Source organism: Amia ocellicauda, chromosome 16 (genome assembly GCF_036373705.1).
Source record: "Amia ocellicauda isolate fAmiCal2 chromosome 16, fAmiCal2.hap1, whole genome shotgun sequence".
NCBI classification, from domain to species: domain Eukaryota; kingdom Metazoa; phylum Chordata; class Actinopteri; order Amiiformes; family Amiidae; genus Amia; species Amia ocellicauda.
Window position 1 is genome coordinate 28,904,652 of NC_089865.1, and position 20,101 is coordinate 28,924,752.

Sequence of the window (20,101 nt, forward strand, 5' to 3'; positions counted from 1 at the left end):
CGTGGCATTTAAACGATGCCCAATTGGCACTAAGGGGCCTAAAGTGTGCCAAGAAAACATCCCCCACACCATTACACCACCACCACCAGCCTGCACAGTGGTAACAAGGCATGATGGATCCATGTTCTCATTCTGTTTACGCTAAATTCTGACTCTACCATCTGAATGTCTCAACAGAAATCGAGACTCATCAGACCAGGCAACATTTTTCCAGTCTTCAACTGTCCAATTTTGATGAGCTTGTGCAAATTGTAGCCTCTTTTTCCTATTTGTAGTGGAGATGAGTGGTACCCGGTGGGGTCTTCTGCTGTTGTAGCCCATCCGCCTCAAGGTTGTACGTGTTGTGGCTTCACAAATGCTTTGCTGCATACCTCGGTTGTAACGAGTGGTTATTTCAGTCAAAGTTGCTCTTCTATCAGCTTGAATCAGTCGGCCCATTCTCCTCTGACCTCTAGCATCAACAAGGCATTTTCGCCCACAGGACTGCCGCATACTGGATGTTTTACCCTTTTCACACCATTCTTTGTAAACCCTAGAAATGGTTGTGTGTGAAAATCCCAGTAACTGAGCAGATTGTGAAATACTCAGACCGGCCCGTCTGGCACCAACAACCATGCCACGCTCAAAATTGCTTAAATCACCTTTCTTTCCCATTCAGACATTCAGTTTGGAGTTCAGGAGATTGTCTTGACCAGGACCACACCCCTAAATGCATTGAAGCAACTGCCATGTGATTGGTTGGATAGATAATTGCATTAATGAGAAATTGAACAGGTGTTCCTAATAATCCTTTAGGTGAGTGTATATGTGTGTGTGTATATATATATCTCATAACAACATAACACACGTAATAGTAATCACACAACACTTGCCCTGTAATGTGCTGCATTCTGCAAATATTTACCATGACAGCCTGCATGTAGTATTTGTTAGTTTTGCTTATTGGAGGATTAATGAAATACTTGTAGTTTGAATGTCTTTGGTCTTATTTTGTGGCTTGATTGGATAAAATCAAGAAATATCGAGATATATATCGGGTATCGCCCAAACTTCTAAAAATATAGAGATATTATTTTTAAGTCATATCGCCCAGCCCTAATATTTGGCTACATGGTGTGATCAAGACTGTACTATATTTTATATGAAAGCCAGCTCTTTCAGCTCTACAAAACACTCTCTGGAGGAAACACCTTACTCTCATCACTATTAGCCAATCTCTATTCATGAGTATCTAATCACTATTCAGATAAGTGTGTCTGCTAAGAAATATAATTAATCACTACATATTGGCTCCTGTCTGATGATTACGTTGAGAATGGCCCAGGATTACTCAAGATTTCCAGGAATCCCAGTCAAAAGGATTGTCCTCCATTCACATGTGTTTATCTAGGTGCCTCACTCGCGGTTTCTGATGAAGTGGTGGTTTTGTGGGGAAGGAGGGGATTTTCATTGAAATTTAGATCCCTGGAACTCACCTTGTATGTTTGCTAAGCTGGGTTATTGACCACCATACACAGAAACCGCAGAATTTCCCTGAAGAGCCTTACCAAACTTTGAGCTTCATGCCACTGAATTCTGATCTGTTCTGAACTTAAACGCCATAAAATTGGAACAAAGCTTTTTAAAATTATTATTATTATTATTATTTTTTGTCTAGAACAAAAATCCACTTCAGTACCTTGACATTTGAACAAGCTGCTCATGAATTGCTCCTAATAAGAGTTGACACTGAGTTTTGAAGGTTGTTTCTCTGATCATCCTGGAGTTACTGCCACTTTTGATCTATTCCTTTCCATCTCGTTTATGAAGAAAACAATATCGCACTCAGTTATTTTTAAGATCACATTAATTTCCTGCCATCAGGTTTATTAGAGTGTGGGTGAATGTCAAGGCAGTCTACTCACATATTATATGTATATTGATGAAGAAATGATTTTTATCTCTCTCTCTCTCTCTCTCTATATATATATATATAGACATTAAGAAAACTGTATACATGTATAGGAGTAAATTAAATATTAATTATTAATATTAAGGTATAGTGGGCTGCAGGATGAGTTAAAATGTTAACTACCTGTTGATCGTCTGTCAGAGGTATCCAAACCCATCCTAGACAAATACCTATTTTCTTTGGGTTTAAATTATACAGCTACATGTTACATAGTGCCTGTGGTCAATGTAGCCAACACAGCCATTGAACCTCCTGGATTCGTGTTGGTGCAGGGAGATAACAGATATATTTTGCAGTAGGGGGAGTAGGGTTACCATTTAAGAGCTTTTGAAAACACTGCAGACATCACTGTCCTTAATATCAAAGAGAAGATTGCAGAACTATCTGTATGTGTACTTCCTTTTCTTATCAGTCTGCCAAATTTAGAAATAAATATATTAAGGATGAGGTTTTACATTCATTTTGGATTCTGTTTGTGGTCTCTTGTTTTGTTTTGTGTTTTCTCCAAAAGGGAAGTAAAGGGGTAAAAAATCCCAGCACCATATAATACAATTATGGCATGGCAGCTGGCTTCAACAGATCTGCCTCTTATCCAGTATGCCTATAAACAGATCTTGAAAATGAATGCCAATTTGCCCTGTATCACCAGCTGTATGTAGACCCACATGTGTCATATGCTTTAATAGCTTGTCTGAAATATGCAGTAGGAGCTGTTGCTCTGTAGCCCTTTATCAGCATTACCTTATTAACAGTATTGCAGGTGCTTTCCCCTGACACTTTGCTACCGTATTTTTATATTTTTAACTTGGAATTTAAAATTCTATTTCAGTTTAATTTTAATCTATTTTATAATAGTGGCGTCAATTTTGTTTGTTGTTCTAACAATATGTTTTGAGGGTTGGACCAACAATCATGTGGACTACAGCAGTGAGTTCAAACACAGTCCTCTATGGCTGCAATGCCAACAAGTTTCATACGTCCCTTTAAATCAGATCCAGCACCTTAGAGAGGGGTTAAACAGGCTCAGCTGAAGTGCATTAGAAGTTCAGTTTACGAATGTATTTGGAAATCAGACCATTAAATGCTCTTACCCTCAGGGACCACTGGGATACAGGGCTGTGATCTATGGTACTGAGGAAAGGCAGTGTCTGTGGTGCTGAGAAAAACCCTTACATTTAAATGAATGTGAGGAGAAAGGCAAAGGTACACATCTACTCAATTAAAAGTGAGTTCAATCCGAGCGCAAGCCGCTAGGATGCCAGGGCATTGGCTGTATCGAGAATAAGCATGGGATTGTGCATGAGCATGAATGGAGTGAGCTGGGCGTGTTGCAGTGGCGAGGCTAGAGGCAGACCTCAGTACGAGAGCTGGGGGCTGCAGCTCCTGCGCTGCCACCTCTCGCCTAGAACTGCAGTGCAGAGCAGAAAGCTGCCCAGTCGGCCGTGTTTCTGGCTGTCTGTGCCAGTTCCTGCGGAACCACGTGATCAGACAGACAGTGTCAGTTGTGTGACACAGCAGGGGCACTCCAGGCTTACAGCCATAATGCCCCGGACCCACCCCCCACCCCTATTGTACTGTGCCGTGCTATAAGCCAAAATGCAGCAAGCAGGTGGTAGAATACATTTGGAGACGGTCAGAGCCTTAGGCTGACTTGAACTACCTCCATCTGCCTGAGAAGTGTGTGTAATTTCCCCTGCTAAATGGAGAGCCTATTTTTCGTCTCCTGATTTGCTCGGTTTCATTTGCTGACTGAATCCCATGCTCGTAGACTGTGGCTAAAGAATGTGGAAGTGAACATTTTCGGCAGCACAGAATAGATTATGCATGTCTACTTTGGGTTCTGATTGTACTGTTTTGTTTTTTTTTTCTCCTGAATCCCTAGCAATATAATTTTTTAGCACCTCCTACCTTAGCCTTGCAAAGATGAAGATTGAGCTCTTGTGTTCCATCTGGGCCATAGTAGGTTCGTCTGTAACTAATACATTATTCAGTTTGTGAACGCGGTTGAACCGTAATAGTCTGGGTACCATTATTGCTGGTCTGGTGTGGCTTTTTCAAGATGGATCCAGTGGACGGCCTGGGAACTCCTAGGGTTGGTGTTACTAACTATATCAAGAATTCAGATCGGGACCGTTTTTATTAAAATGTAATATTTTGTTGTGGATTTTTTAGCTAATAACACATATACAATATAGAATTATGCTCAGTTATGCTCAATTATGCTAACTTTGATTATACATTATCACTATAAAGAGTGAATAATTTACTTTCTGCAACCTCTGTCCTGTGGGTATTCACCACATGTATAGTACCTTTTTATATGGTATAGCTACAATGAAGTTAGGTACAGCGTATGTATGTAAATGCAGACATAGCTTTCATGAAAGTCTGTCACTATGCCCTCTATACTATACTTAACTATACCCCCAACCTGGAGCAGTAGGGTAATAATTTCTTAGTATATTATTCATTGTTAAACATATTTATTCTTGTACCATTTTTTTTTTTTTTTTTTTTTTTTAGAAATCTTCCTTTGTGTGGTTACCAGCAGAACGAATATAGAATGATTCATTAAAGAAACTATTACAGACGACACTGTATAAATTATGTGACTTGCTGTTAATTTATCACCTTCAATAATGTCACTCTCAATTTAATGAAAACTGGCGGTTGTGAAAAAACCTCACTTACACACTTAAATATGCAAAGCAGGATAACTACCTCAATCTTTTCAAAATCAAGATCCTGTTCAGGTGTCAGATCCGAATTTGAGCCAGAATTGGACATCAGCTGAGCCCTGATCTGTTCACTACAGCGCAACTTTGGTCAAGATCAAGCTTGATTGGCCCCTTGGGTATAATTAGCACTAGCAAGTTTTGCAAAGTTTTGTTATTAATTTATAAATATCTCCTGTTCAATTGTACCCTTTTATAAATTGGTGACAGTTAAACATAGATAAGGACAGCCAGCCTTATAAAGGAAGGTAGTGTAAGCTTTGCTCTTGTACCACCTCGATAGAATGCAGCTGCAGCTCAGAAGGAAGGCCTGACTGAGTCCCTGAACCCGGGTTCACTGCAGATAATGTTTGAATGAGAGGGGAGATAAGGCTAGTACACAGTCTCTCGTTTGAGAGACCCAGGAGCTCACCACAAACACAACTGTGTTCTTGGCATCCTTGATGATCTGTGATGTTTCAGTGACCTCTGAAGAGCTGATACATTTAAACTAAATCAGTTTAACACCTTTAAGCTGCATCAGCTTCTTAGAGAATATCTTTATTTTTGAATCCTTCTACTGTCATGATCCTAAATTATATCTTATAGATGCTAAGATACATTAGCCTCAAGTTTACAGGTAAATTGGGAAATTATTTTGATAAATATCCATTTTATCCATTTGCATCAAACTGAATAGCATTCCAAGAAAATAGAATATTGTTGTTCTGCCCTTATAGAGCAGAGTTTGTGGTTATGTCTATGTATATATTCACGTGATGCATTATTTCAGGAAAGAAAATGCACAGGACAATTCAATGTGAGCTCCTTCTCGCCACGCCGCTAAAATTGCATTCTCCTTGAATGGAAGCTAGGTTTGGAGGCTGTGAGCTGGAGCGCGGAGATGGGGGATTCTCGTAAACAAAAAAAAACGCCAGATAGGCGCGTAACGCAGGGTTTTGCGCCGAGAGGCCTTGAACTCTGCACGAACAAAACATTCCTGTCTGCACGCCAATCAAAACAAGCGCTCTCTGAGGTAATGAGGGGTGGCAGAGAGCATGGACTACACACAGAAGCCAGAGATTAGGCTACTGAAAGGATGCCAGTGGGAGACGCTGAAAATGAGCCCACTGCAGCGCCCTCAACAAAGGAGACGGGCAGGGCTATGCGGCTAAGCCTGTACTCGAAGATTTCTGTTATGTTTCATAATGAGTTCCTTTCAGCAACACCCCCCACCCATCCCATCCCATCCCCAGAACCAATCCCCCTTCCATGCCTTTATCCGTGGAAGACGCCGTCTATATAAACGTCCACTCGTTTGATCTGTTATTATTCTGCTCAAAATAGGTTTTGTCGTTTCCTCTTGGGGAACTCGGCTTATGTATCTATTGAGAGGATTTCGAGTGACAGAGAGCCAGCAGGGGAAAAAGTGAGGGAGGGGTACTGGGGTAGGAATGTTTCCAGTTTTGAAGCAATAGCTGGTTTGACAATCTGAGTCATTCTGCTGTCTATGGCCTTATCGCCCCCCTCCCAATTCCTCCATCTTGATCCACAGCACATATTATATTCTACCCCACCAATCTCTTATCAGTTCAAAATGCATCGCCTTGCATTTCCATTGGATCAGTGTTTGTCTCTAAGCAGCCAGAATATGAGAGTGCATAAGAAGCAGTCCAGATGATTTTTTTTAAGATGATTCATAACTATCTTGGGGGGGCCTTCATCCAGCAGTAGATTGATATAGGATGATGGTGATGAGAAGCTCCAGCCAAAATAAACGTATATATGTATATTATACTCATCACAACACTTGTCTCTGATGCATCCCTGTGATCTGAACACTTAATGAGAATATAAAGGCTCAAAAACACCCTACTGCAGCTTCATTTGAACTGTTCAACCTGCGGCACATGATCCCAAATCGAACCGGCTGCCTCCAGACAAGCCCAGGAAGAATACAATGCTGAAACTGAGGCATCAGGGGCCTGGGCGTATTCTGGCATCGGAATATTTTAATACCTGTAGACAGTGACATGCTGCAGGGTGTGCTGAGTGAATCATGAGACCCAGAGACTGCAGCTGTGAATGTGTTGTGGGAGGGGAAGTTGGGTTGCAAGTCTTGCATGAGCTCTGGGTTCCTCTGAAGTTTGTTGGCTGCACGCTGTGGAACAGTGCACACCATTCCAAAGGGGAAACTGTAACTCTGACAGGTTTAATTGGTGCACCAATACCTAATTAGTATTGCAAGCTTGTGAGCAGACCAACCTGTTTTATCACTGAGCGCAATATTTGCAGGAAGTTAGATTTTGTCCCCTACTTTACAAGGTACTGTCATTATATACTTGAATAAGCAGCATTACTTGGTGATTAACATTATGAACAACACTGATGGCTATGATAGAGTCTACAGTTAATTTAAGCATTGTTGCTAGGTCACCACCTGCTTAAATATATCTTGGGAGGTAGTCAATGTAGTTAGTATACATCTTGCATATCCCCGCTTGTGAGAAATGTCTATTTGTTTCAATGTGACATTCAAAGCGCCTCTCGAGTCCCATGATTCATTTTTGTTTTTCAGCTCTTTCCCACAACAGTCTGTGTGGTTAACAGTAGATGGCTAGTATTTTAAAATCTACATGACATATTAAATGTATTTGTTCTGCATCGTGAAATTGATTGAGTTAATTTGCTGATTAATGTTTTTTAAATTTTATTCCAGTCCTTGTTGTCTTAAGTCATGAATATCTCTACAGTTCTTTTCTAAGTGGGAAATTGGCATCAATAATCTTTCTCTGTAGTTTTTTTTACGTGATATTTTGGCAACATTTCAAGGGAGGAACAGACAGACTGCTTGTATTTACTTTTTAAAATAAAAGTAAATCCACTGCCTTGATTACTGGTACACTCATCACACAAGACACTGGCAGAGGCATTGTAGCAGAAGATCTGCGCTGAGTTTGTTTTAAGGGCACCATGACTACAAGTATGCATTACCATATTTTGGACAGTACTTCCAGCACTGATTTTAATTTTAGGATGAGAGCCCTTACAATTTAACATCAGAATAATGCTATTAACACAAAGCTGACAGTGGAACACAGTAGTGTAAGGCCAATAGGTTTGCATGGCCCTACTCCCTCATAGAGTACATCTGGGATCAACTCCTTCAGTATGACGAGAGAATACAGCACAAGACAGAGGCATGGTGCATTATTCCTCTGGCTTTGTATCAAACTAAACTAATCTTTAGTAACAATGGTAGGCTTTCTCCCTACTAAATTCATTACGTTAGGTATTTGTTTGTAGTACAAATAGTGTTCACAATAATGAGTCTATTGTTATTGCTTATAAATACCGTAAGAGCTGCAACATTATGAAAATGAATACTCTTTCTCACATAATCAATGTGCAATCCCTTTTTAATTTAGAATGTCCCCTTCAGCTGTTTTTTCAGCATTGCGTTAGCCTAAACGCTGTGGAAAATATGCTATTAATAACACTCCTGATGATTCCCGTGAAGGGGTGAAGTAAGACTGTAAGACTATTGTTTTTAGTGATATTTAGTCATAATTTAGTGAAGAAGGTACTGTGACTCGAGTCGACCTCAAGTAGGTGCCATCTGCAGAGATTGCCGAGTTAGTGAAACTGTATTATTTTAGATAGAATCACTTTTGGGGGGTGGATTTACGTTCGAAAATCGGTTAGAGCTTGGTATTTGCAGGTGTAAGAAGACGACTATGGCAAACTTCCCTTTCTTGTGTAAGTGTAACTGTTGAGAACCAAGAACCGAAGGTTTCTGGAAGACAGATACAGCGCTTCTCTAAAACTCTTTATCTTCTGTGTAACTGTATGCATACCAAAGACATCTCGTTGTGTGTGAAGAGGATTGTGGGAATACTGTGCTTACTACTATCTACTTTCACTTGGATTTTCTTTTTCCTCCTCTTTCCCTGCTACAACAAGGCTTTTGTTTGGGATGCCCCGATAGTTAAAGGATTAGCGCAAATTCCATGGACTTGCCTTATCAGATAATTTCTCACTCGTTCCGTTTCGTATCTGGTAGTGCGTTTTGTGTGTTTCTTGTGTTCTTTATTCTGCTTGCGGCTGTTATGCTAAACATTGTCTTGAAAAAAGGCATTTCTATAAAGAAAGAATAGATGTGATTTAAAGTTTTCCTCATTTTTTCTTTCACCTCACTTTCTCTTTCACCGCTTGAATGTTTTGACGTTGGTGTTTGAGTGTATGGATCTCTGTTTTCACATTGCTTCACTTCCTCTGTTCCATTTCGCACACAGTTATCTATTGTAAAGAGAGACTGCAATAAAATGCACACCTCTTGGTTTTCATGGACACATAAATTGTATTAGACCAAGCCTCCAGCTGATAGACGGTTGAACTGGAGTGCTATACACCTGTGGATTAAACCCAACTAGGGTCAGTCATTCTGCTACCAGCCAGTGTTTGTATCAAAGTGGTAGGTGTGAATAGTGTTCAAATATGTTTAACTTTCATTCATCAAGTTTTTTTAGTTTTTTTTCCAGGTACTTGAGAATGAAATTAAGTTAGTGAGTTTGAGTACTAGAGTATTGGACCCATCCCAAATGTATTGTTTTATTTCAAGTTCAGACACTGTCTAACATAGCCTGAGGCCTACATTGTGCACAAATTAAACACTTTTTCTCAGATCCATGGACATCTCCCAAAGTCATCTTTCGGTCTCCACTTGCCCGGTCTTGATCCTCCTTCTGCTACTCTTCCAAAACATGGTGCTTAATTAGTGCCGACACCATTAACACACAGCCAGCCAGGAGAGCCCTCTCTCTCATGAAGCGCAGTGTCTGCAGCCCATTGTCTGTCAGCTGCTTCCTCATCCATTTTCAGATTCTCGCTAGGAGGAGAAGTGAGCAGACGCAGGGATGTATCCGTAATCCATAAATATAATGTGCTTCAGTAGGGTTGAATCACTAAACTGCTGCAGTACTAGATAGGGTTTCTATATGTGTGATAGACACTGTATTGGTATATGCATTAAACCTAGTGAATACAGTAAAGTACAAATACAGTATTGATTTAGATTTTCTTGGCATTTATACATGGACAGCACTAAGTTTTCATGTCTGATTCTACATGGCTTAATTTCTCTCTGAGGCTGGGAATGTTTATATAGAGAGAATGTTTTTTCCCCTTCTTCCTTTCTTTTATTGGTAACTAAACCTTTCAAACTTGACTTTTGAGGGACATTCTTGTTATTAAACACAGGGAGCAGCTTGAACTCTTTGTTTGACTCCAAAATACCAGGAAATTGCAGTTGTTAATGACTTCTCCTGACTGATAAACACTCACACAGCCAGACTGATTGGTATTTGTGTCTGGAAATATAACTGAAATACAGCTAAAAAATATGTGTATAAGCATAATATGTATTGTGACAAATGAATAGATTTAACCTTATGGTAATTTGTACCATATCTCCTGTTTGTGCACTTTCAGCCTTACATTTTACATGTTTATTTTTTTGGCACTGACTTTGCAGTGTTTTTAAAGTCTTTCCTGTTTTTCTTCTCACTTACTGTTCCTCCTTAAAGCTTGCACTTAAATAAACATATAAATAAATCCTGATTTTTTTAAAAGCATTTAACTCCCACTAATCCTGTTATACATTTAGATTCTATGAATGGATGCTGTTGGAATTGGATACATGTGTATTGTAAAATATTTTTGTTGTAGTTACTTTGTTGGTTTTGTATCCAAGTAGATTTGATATTCCCAGGAAAGTCTTTAACGTGCATTTAGGATAGAACTTTGCAATAACTGATTTCTATTGGTTTTGCTGCTCTTACAAACAATGAAGAAATTCAGACACATTTGAGACCTTCAAAAAGTAAAGCAATAGATTGAGTTTAAAAATACTCACTGTTGTGTTATGTTGAACCTGGAGGAAACAACAGATAGAAGATGAGAAGTTGGTGGCCTATTCTTTAACCAGTGCTATATGGAAACAGCAGTAGCAACAATCTAGCTTTCACTAAGTTAGAAGGTGATTGGGTTTTGTTTAGAAATAATATTAGCATTTTTCTTTTTTAACAGTTATTTTTACAGATTCATTAAGTTGCCTCCCAATCAAGAAGAAAATGATTTACAAAAAGGACAGGAACATAGTTTAATAACCATGTTATTTGTGGAGTACCAGATAAAGACATTTTTAAAGATGATATTCTAGTCCTAAACGTAGACTTAAGCTTAGCCAAAATAGCTATGGGAAGACCTGGTATAACCCTGTTTTATACTTAATAGCCAACAATGTATTATCAGATTTACTTATGACAGTAATTTGGCCTAAACTACCTGGATTGGTCTATTGTTTTATGTTCTTTGTAATCCTATCAGAGCTTCAAATCTATGTGTTGGTTTCCACCGTGCCGAGTTTTAGTTTCTCACTGAGGGGTTGATTTCTTTGAGGAGGCTTTGTTTTCCATCCTTTTGCGGTGCTAACCAGCTTTTAAATTCTCTTTCTTCAAGAATTCCCTTTGCGTGTAATTACAGTCGAATTCCCCCCCTTTAAACATTTTTCACACATCATTCGGTACGATTTTGTACAAGGCTCACAGAATGTAAAAACAAGAGTGTAAATGTGTAGTGACTGCATCGGTGTCATTTCCAGAAATAAATATGGAAAAGAAAGCAGACAGACAAAACATTCAAGGGACCGTGCCAGTGCCAGCCCTCAGAATTGTACCGCTTGGTCCCATTTAAGTCCACAGTTGGTTCTTGCATGTTTAGGGAAAATTAGCAATGCAGCTTCTGAGAGTAAACCAAATGGTCCAAAAGACAAAATCCCTGGCAAGTTTAAGACTTTGTAATATTACAGAATGAAAAAGGCTGCTTCACAATCTAAATGCGAGGTAATTACTGCTTCAGTTAATTTTTCTGCTGTGTTGCATGTGATTAGGGTATTTTACAAGGGCAGACTACATCTTACTAGACCTGGAAGAAGAATGGATTTCAAAGGCACGTGTTACAACTCCCCATCAGTGCAGTAACACTTTTAACCATATTTTTCCTCCTTCGTCTTATCTGTAGAGCCTGAATGCACTTCAGTTGAGATCTGAGTACAGCATACGCTTCACAAGAAGCATCAGCCAAGGAGATCAGACCGTTCCTTGACATCGCCGAGTCTGGATTCTGCTTTATCTTACCTTAGACTCACAGAAGACATTTCACACAAACAGTAATAATTTTCCATCCCACTCAAGTTCATACAAACCCCAAAGTCTTTATTCATAAATTAAATGGAATCTGTTCTTCAATAAACAAGCGATTGGGTCCATGCTGAATACACAAAGGACCTTTTCAGCTTTATTATTAGATCTGCATCTGAATTTGCAAGTTTAAAAGCAAAACTAAAATCATAATATCTGTTCAGTAGGACATTAATTACGCCACTTGCCCACCATCAGCCATATCCCAAAGAGATTAATCACCATCAGGAGAGTTCAGAGCACTGTGCCAAATATCTTGAGGACTTAAACTGAGTATATGTAAAAGTTACTTTAGCTGACTTGTACTGAGTTTGTGTGAAACTAACTTAAACTGAGTGAACTTCTGATCCAGGGTGTCAACCAAATTCATATATTGTAATTTCAAAATATTTAAAAGAAGCAAAAAATCCAGTCTTTCTTTCCTTTCAGTTTGGAGGTTATTAATATGAGATCAGGGTACTGTTTTTATGCCTAATTTACATTTAAACTGTCTGGATTGTGTTTTACGTTCTGATTCAATCCATGAATGACACTGCATAATGTGAATTGCCTTTGGACAACCTTTGATGGGCAATGAACGGGAATATTAATATTTCTTCTCTTCTACATACTCACCTGCTACTCCATAATCTCAGATGTCAATGACTCTTTGAATCCAAAGTTTCTATACGTAGTTAAAGTACTCAGCCTACTTCAGCCTAGCCCCCATCACAGCATTCCTGCAAGTTGTGTGTGTGTGTGGCATGCACTACATCCAGCTGTAAAATTGGTTAATTTTGCAGTATGTCCAATTAGATTTGGTCTTAAATGTCTTTTAGAGTTTTATCTAAATTTGTGTGTTCTAATTTTTTCAACAAATATTATGTCAGTGTTTTTTATATTTTACAAATATGGTCATGGCTGACGAGAGATCCTCCTTTCATCTTATTGTATGTGTGTTTGTCTGTATTTCTGGCAGTCGCAGTATTACAGGTCTCACAGGTGCCCAGTAAGTCATTAGGGGTCACTGACAGGAGAATCAGCTATGATATTAATTTAATGTTATTATTTTACTACTTTGCCCGCGAACAGTGCAGCTTAGAAATCAAATGGCAAACAGCTTTCGTAAAAAAGAGATTTGACTGTAAATCATTGAGTAAAAAAAAAAAGTCCAGATTTTGTCCAATAAACCTAAATTATAAAAATCCCCTTTTCACCTCATAGAAAATGCCAGCTTGTCTCAGAATTAGTTTTCCATGCACGGCCGGCATATTACAGCAGAGAAATATAACTTTCTTGTGGTACAATGTAGGAAAAAGGAATAATGAATGATGAACCCCTGGAGCTTATTTTTTCTTTTTTTTTCTTTATTTTATTCATTCATTTATTTTCTTCTCCTAATGTTGCAAATCTTGGGGTTATTAATTACCCTCTTCTGAGCTCAAAGCACAGTTCAGTTTGCATAAAACTGTGAAATTCATTTTGGTGATTAACATATCTAAGAACTTCTGAATTAACTGGAGGCCTGTAAACAGTAACTGCAGGCAGTCGAGAGGCCAGCACAGCTCTTCGTCCTCATTAACTCCAGTGCCTGGGCTCCCTGACAATTCTCCCCACAGCACTATACTCCCCCGGTGGTCCAGAGAGCGGGCTTGCATATTAAACCCTTCACTTCTGTAATTATTTTTGCGGCTTACAGAAATGGGGCTCGTCGTTTCTTTAGAATTTACACACTTTTTTTTTTTTTTACTTTTTCAGGTTTTTTGTTCCAGCATCGATCAATGATGGCAGGATGTTGCCGCAGTCCTTTACAATAACTTATTACCCACTAAATCTTCTACTAGAATAGGGGGCAGCTTTTCTACGCCTGTTTCACAACACACTGTGATTTTCTTCCTTGTCTTTTGGCAACTGTTCATCTGTCAAAGCTTAGTATGGGGCGTCTCGAACAGCTGATTTTAAACCACGAAATGTAAGGCGAGGTAGTCGAAATTTAAAAGGTTTAATTTATAAAACAGCACACTACAACCACATTTTTATTTCAAGCAATATTAAGCTACACTACCCAAAATAAAATACAGGTTTTAGTAAAACAAAGTAAAATAGCTTGTTTTCATTGATCACAAAACTATAACTAGTATGGCACAATGCTAAGAATGTTTTTTATTTGGTTTGTTTGTTTGTTAATTCATTCATGGTGATTTCCTTTAAATATATGTCTGTCAACATCTAATTTCCATTGCACACCACAGAGAACCAAGTCATTTAAGGGCTTTAATGTAGTGATAGTGGAGTTGGTGTGCATAGTGAACAGACGTACTTTGCACTGTAGAATAGCTTCTGCCCTGACACACTCCTCTCATTGGGTCCAATGATCAACAAGTATAGTCTGTAGGCATGAAAAAGGACAAGGATATCTAATAGTATTGTCCAGAAAAGTGACATAGTTATCCCATTCTGAAAAAGCAATGTCATCTTTATGTGTTTGTCTTAATACATGTATAAAATATATTAAACTAAGACTAGCTTGATTTATCTGTCATACTCATTCTTGCATGGTATTGATAGAAACACATACAGCCTAAAACTGGTGTCTTTATTTCCTTCACAAAAGATGAAACAATATTAATTCTATCTTTTGTTGACTTGGAAGGGCTTTGTTTTGGAAGCATGTGATTAGTGATTAACAGGATGCCTTCTTATGCCACCCTTTAAACGTCTTTATTTATTTTTGAGCTGTTGTGTAAGTGATTTCTGTACAGCAACACAATGACCCCTTTAATAGTTTGACATCGTCTTGTCTCAGGGGCTTCTGGAGCCATTCAATATTAATGGGACTTGCCTGGCTATCTAGAGCACATTGCAACATATTAGCCCCAAAGCTCCTGGTGCTATTGTAGCTGCATCTCACCACGGGCTTGTTGGTTCATGGCAATCATGAAAACATGATGTCTGTTACTGTGGAAATGTTATACGGTAGGTGGTGCAGTTCTTCAGCTTCCCCATTTCAAGCCAGTCTTTGACTAGTCAGTGACATATACTTGGCATGTTGTGATGGTGTGACTTATTCCAGGATATAGAGGTTTGACACCTGCAGCCTGCCTGCTAGTGCCGTTTGATGGTTGCCATGGCAGTACGGTGCTATTAAAAGGTGTAATCCGTTGTGAGCGGCAGGTAAGCCAGGTGTAGAGCTCACAGACATAGCTGTTTTCAGACGGAAATGCTCCTGTGTCTGGCTCAGTGTCTTCTCATTTCAAGGAGATTCCTCACAAATTTTGGATTTGGAGCTTAATGTAAAAATAGTACATTACAGTATCAATGAGATTTACACAGTACATACACGCGTGCACACACTTACATATATGTGTTCAATCGATTAGCTGAAATAGATATCATTTAGCGATACCTGATTTCTTAATTACTTAAACGCTCCATTGTTGATGGTTTTCCCTTCCATTTTTAAACTCATAATATATGCAAGTGTATGTTTTGATATAGAATAAAAAAAAATACATTTTCCTCTTAAATATTGTTGGGGGGGAAGGGAGAGTGTGACTTTTCCAGTGTTAAAAGCTAACTGAAAGCAAAACTCCAGCATATGGATGGAACCCCAGTGAACTTCTAGATTTCAGACCGTGGAAGCTGTAGTGTGTGTGCAGTGTTTTTACAGCACCAACCCAGACCAGGCATATCTAAGGCTGTCACAATCTAAGCTTTGATAAATCCCAAACCAAACTGGAGGTGGCAGTTCTGAGGCACCGATCCAACCAAAACATTGCAGTTTCCAGTAATTAGGAATGTTTTTTTTATGATATTCAAAACGGCACAATTCCTGTGCTGAGTAGCAGAACTCCCATGTGTGAGAGACCCTAAGATCTTTATTCTTCTCTTGGGATCCATTTGATAGCTCTGTTCTTCTATTATTATATTTACAGTACATCACATTTCTACACCTGAGCTATTACTAGATCAATCTAGGTAATCTAAGTGCCTTGCTCAAGGACACAACAACAGTGTCCCCCTCACCTGGCACTGAACCCTCTGCTCAGAGCCCTGACTGCTACTCCACACTGCTGTTCTTCTTGCAATGTGTCCGGCCCATTGCCATTTTAACATTCTTAGTCTTTCAGTGGTCAGATATCTTTTCATGTCCTTTTCTATCTCTTGTTATTCCAAGCATACATCTTTCTCTGCTTGTTTGTGTCTTGCACAGTTTCTGTAACATTTTTGCATAATAGTGATCAAGTTTTAGAGACAGTGATTGATTTATTATTATTTTTCATAATAATCGTTCCTGCTCTCCTAACCTGTGCACTTGTCTTTGCCCCCCCTCTCTTTGCAGCTGCCCAGAGTGAGGAGAGAGTGTGCGCCTTCAAGGACCAGCAGCCCCAGTTCGAGGAGCAGGTGTCTGGGGACAGCCACGTGTCCCGAGAGAATGACACCATCCGCTGTAATAAGGGCAGCCGCTGCTACGGCCTGTGGGAGAAGACCCACGAAGGGGACATCCGCCTCGTCAAGCAAGGTGACTGCGCCCACGGCCTGCCTGCTCTAATCATTATCTTCGTCCATTTGCGCAGTTTGGCATTTCTTGTGCCTGCAATGCGTACAGTTGTCTCGTATGGCTCTTTAGTATGTTCAGTATTTATGAAGGCAGTTAATCATTTCACAGAGCGGGAGCCCTTGTCTTTGTTTATAGCCTTGATGAAGCAAGACTAATCTGCAAGGGGAAACACTCGGGTTTTCATGATTTTCTCAAGTAGTTATTGTATCGAAATGTGTAAAATACATTAGCTTATTTCTAATTACCAGTATTACAAAATTATTCATATTACCAGAACATAAAGATTTTTTTTAAAGCAGATATGTTTTTTTGGCTGAGGGCTTTCAGATCTTATACCACCATTACATATAACCCTAAAACCACCGCTGCACCTACCTCATCTTCTCCCATTTGCTTTCCTAATGGCACCAGTGGTGCTGCATTAGGAACAGGCTGTCTAACAGAGTGCAGCAGCTAATTGGGAACGGTTTACTCCAGCCTTTAGGAAATTTTAATACTGTAATTGAAAATCATCAGATAGAAAATGTTGCATTTATTTAGTCATGCTGGTTTACCTAGCTTCATTTTTAAATTAAAACACATCAGTAAAATATTAGTTCAAGTCCAAGACAAATGGTATAAACATTACATTTGCATCAGCCTACATACCACCTGGAAGACTATCATAGACCACTGGTGCTCCGGGGACCAGACTTTGAGAACCACTGCTTTAAAAGCATCCTAATACACAACTATGTTAACAAGATTAACTAGTACAATTGTATTACCAGTGGGTAACAATTGCAAAAACATAATGATATGCTTCAACCTGGGGAGGGTCTTTAAATGACATGATTCGCAGTGATAGTAGGGAATAGACCTTTTTCCCTCTAAGGTGACCTTTTTTATGCAGCATGTTTTGGGAGGGTCAGTAGAACCGTGGTGCATTGTCACAGCCAATGAGATGCCACTAAGTGTTTCTAAGTAGCTCCCTACAACTCTTATCCCAATCTGACACTTAGCCTGTCTGTGTTGCTGTGGGGACAGAATGCATTGGTTCGCTATACGCATCAATAAGTCTGTTGTGTACTTTTTCATTTAACTACACTGCAGCACAGTATTAAAATGTCTCTTTGGGATGCTGCAGTAGAGGATGTTTATGCATTGTTCTTGAGGGTTACAATAAAATACTTTGCAAAGGACAAACTGCAGCAGATGTGATCAAAACTGTAATCAGATGTATCCAGCAGTGAGGTTTCACCCAGCTGTGAGTATACTGCGGTATTATTTCTGCCTGACACGGCAATATTGTAAACGCAAACTCTATTCCCATTCCTACCATCTCCACGCTGACGTTTTTCATTCGATCCCTCTTTCGAAACCATACATATCACATGATCTCACACCACAGACAGATTTTAGCAGTCTTTTTTCCTACAGGCAAGCACAAATCTTTCCCATGCTACTAAAATAACAAAAAACTACACAATTGTCTGTTGATATGGTTAGTTTTCCAATATATAAATTACACGTGGTTACGTTTCATATCAAACAGATGCTACAAAGAACAAAACAAATAATGCTTAACAAATATAACATCATCATCTCAACCGGCACTGCTATAAATAAAAGCACCGGGTATATATTAGCTTATATTCTTGTTACATAGCGCTAAACACAAAATGGTTTATTACTTGTACTGAGCTTGTGTATTAATTTACCTTGAATGGCTGAACAAAGTGTCTAACTAACACAGATAGTTTTCTGACTTGTGAGGCTGTCTTACGAAACTGATAGCTGACAGCTACCAATCCTAGAGGTTCATTCAGATGGTGACTTGGATGCTGAAATCCCTGAAGATGAGTGTTTTCTTATTTGGACGACATGGAGTACTTGCCTGATGCAAGCTCACAGCAGTGGCGTTTTGCACAGGAAGGTGGAGCTAAGATCTGGCCCGTTTACGATCTGAATTGATGCTGCTTCCTAGTATGAACACACACTTATACCAACACAACAGGGAGTCTCTTTAGTCGGCATTGCTCTGTAACTGGCAAGCTCTGAGAGCTATTTAAAGGTGCTTCATTTGTTCCCTGCCAGTGAGAATAAACGGAGCTATCAGTCTAGGAAACACATTTATTTGCAGGCTCTGCTGTTACAGTGCTGGTGTTATAGTAGCACCTCTTACTCTCTAGCTTGCTGTGTTCATTATGATCCAGGTGATTCCAAGCCATTAGGCTAGTGAGGTTTCATCAGTAGGTGGAAAATCGCTGGATGAAACAGACTGGGCATGTGGCACAGGCAATGCCGTGCTGTGTGAATCAGTTTGCAGTCCTGCGTGCTCTTTGTGAACACGGTGCTCCGCTCACATTAGCTGGTCAAGGGGAAGCCAGTGTCAAAGCGCTGAATGAGGCTTGGGGAATTGAAAGTGAGTTAATGTCCTGACCACAGAGAGACCTGTTTAATTCATGGGCAATGCCGGCTAATGAAAACAATCAGCCAGACCAAATTGCTCAAAAGGCATTATGGAACTCTCTCTAGCGCAGAACAAGCTGCCTATTGCGCACTAATTAATTGATTCAGGAACTGTTGGTCTTCAAAGAAAAGCATCTCTATATACATCTAGATTATTTTCATATTCATAGACTGGGCTAGTAGAATAGTGGGGTGCAGTTAAAGGCTTCAGATCAAATGTTTATTTTTTATTTTTATTATGGGCGATTGAAAATGTGTGCTGAATAAAAAGCAAGTAACATCTGACAGAAACCCCAGAAAACACTCATGTCAGGAAGAGGAATAACCACAAAGATATAGTACTAATGTAGTTCCTCTAAGATGCACTATCTAATGAACACTAATAAGGCACAGTAATAAAGACTGTACAAGAGTTTACCAGATTAAGTAAAGAAACGTGTGTAATATTGCTTTTATTTATCTTTCTTCCTTTTGGAATACATTTAAATTTCCGCTCATACACATAATACATCTAACTGGATAAAACCAGATTTTCATGGTTGTCCTCAATGTACCATTTTGTTTGCGCAAAATGTGGCTTATGTGACGAAGCATTACGGACAAGCATAACACCTGACTGAAAACTGTCCATTAAATTTCATATTTATAGTTTGTGGTGTATTTGGGAAAGCCAATAAGACTCCTGTTGCATAACAGTTGTATCTATTTCAGTTTCTTGAGCCTACACCTAGTGCTGGATAATCTATGCCAGCTACCTACCTACTTAACATGCAGAGACACTTTTAATCACAATGCTTTGCGCTACTTTGTCCATAAACCCTGTACAATCCGTGCAATGTTCTCCTGAAACTCCACGAATCTGTGTGCCCGTGAAGTGAAGCCGGTTTTACTTTGACCTCTAAGGTGAAGCGCAGATGCCCAGTACCTTGATACCTGTTGTTGTTGGTTGGTGTCTCTTCTCCAGGATGCTGGGCTCACATTGGGGACCAGCAGGAGTGCCATGACGACCGCTGTGTGGTAACCACCACCCCCTCCCAGATCCAGAACGGCACCTACCGCTTCTGCTGCTGCAGCACCAACATGTGCAATGTCAACTTCACTGAGGACTTCCCTCCTGCCATACCCACTAGTGTCTTGCCCCTAAGTAAGTGACCGTCCTCAGTGCCACAGCAGACACCTGCTCATC

The 20,101-nt window shown here is 39.5% G+C and overlaps 1 protein-coding gene across 1 annotated transcript in view; it reads left to right on the forward strand.

Annotated features, from left to right (window-relative positions):
• bmpr2b (bone morphogenetic protein receptor, type II b (serine/threonine kinase)) overlaps positions 1-20,101 on the forward strand; it is a 120,053-nt gene that overhangs the window by 44,511 nt on the left and 55,441 nt on the right. The window contains exons 2-3 of the mRNA XM_066688627.1: positions 16,246-16,425; positions 19,880-20,059. Coding sequence (XP_066544724.1) covers positions 16,246-16,425; positions 19,880-20,059 — 360 coding nt within the window. The remainder of the gene's footprint in view (positions 1-16,245; positions 16,426-19,879; positions 20,060-20,101) is intronic.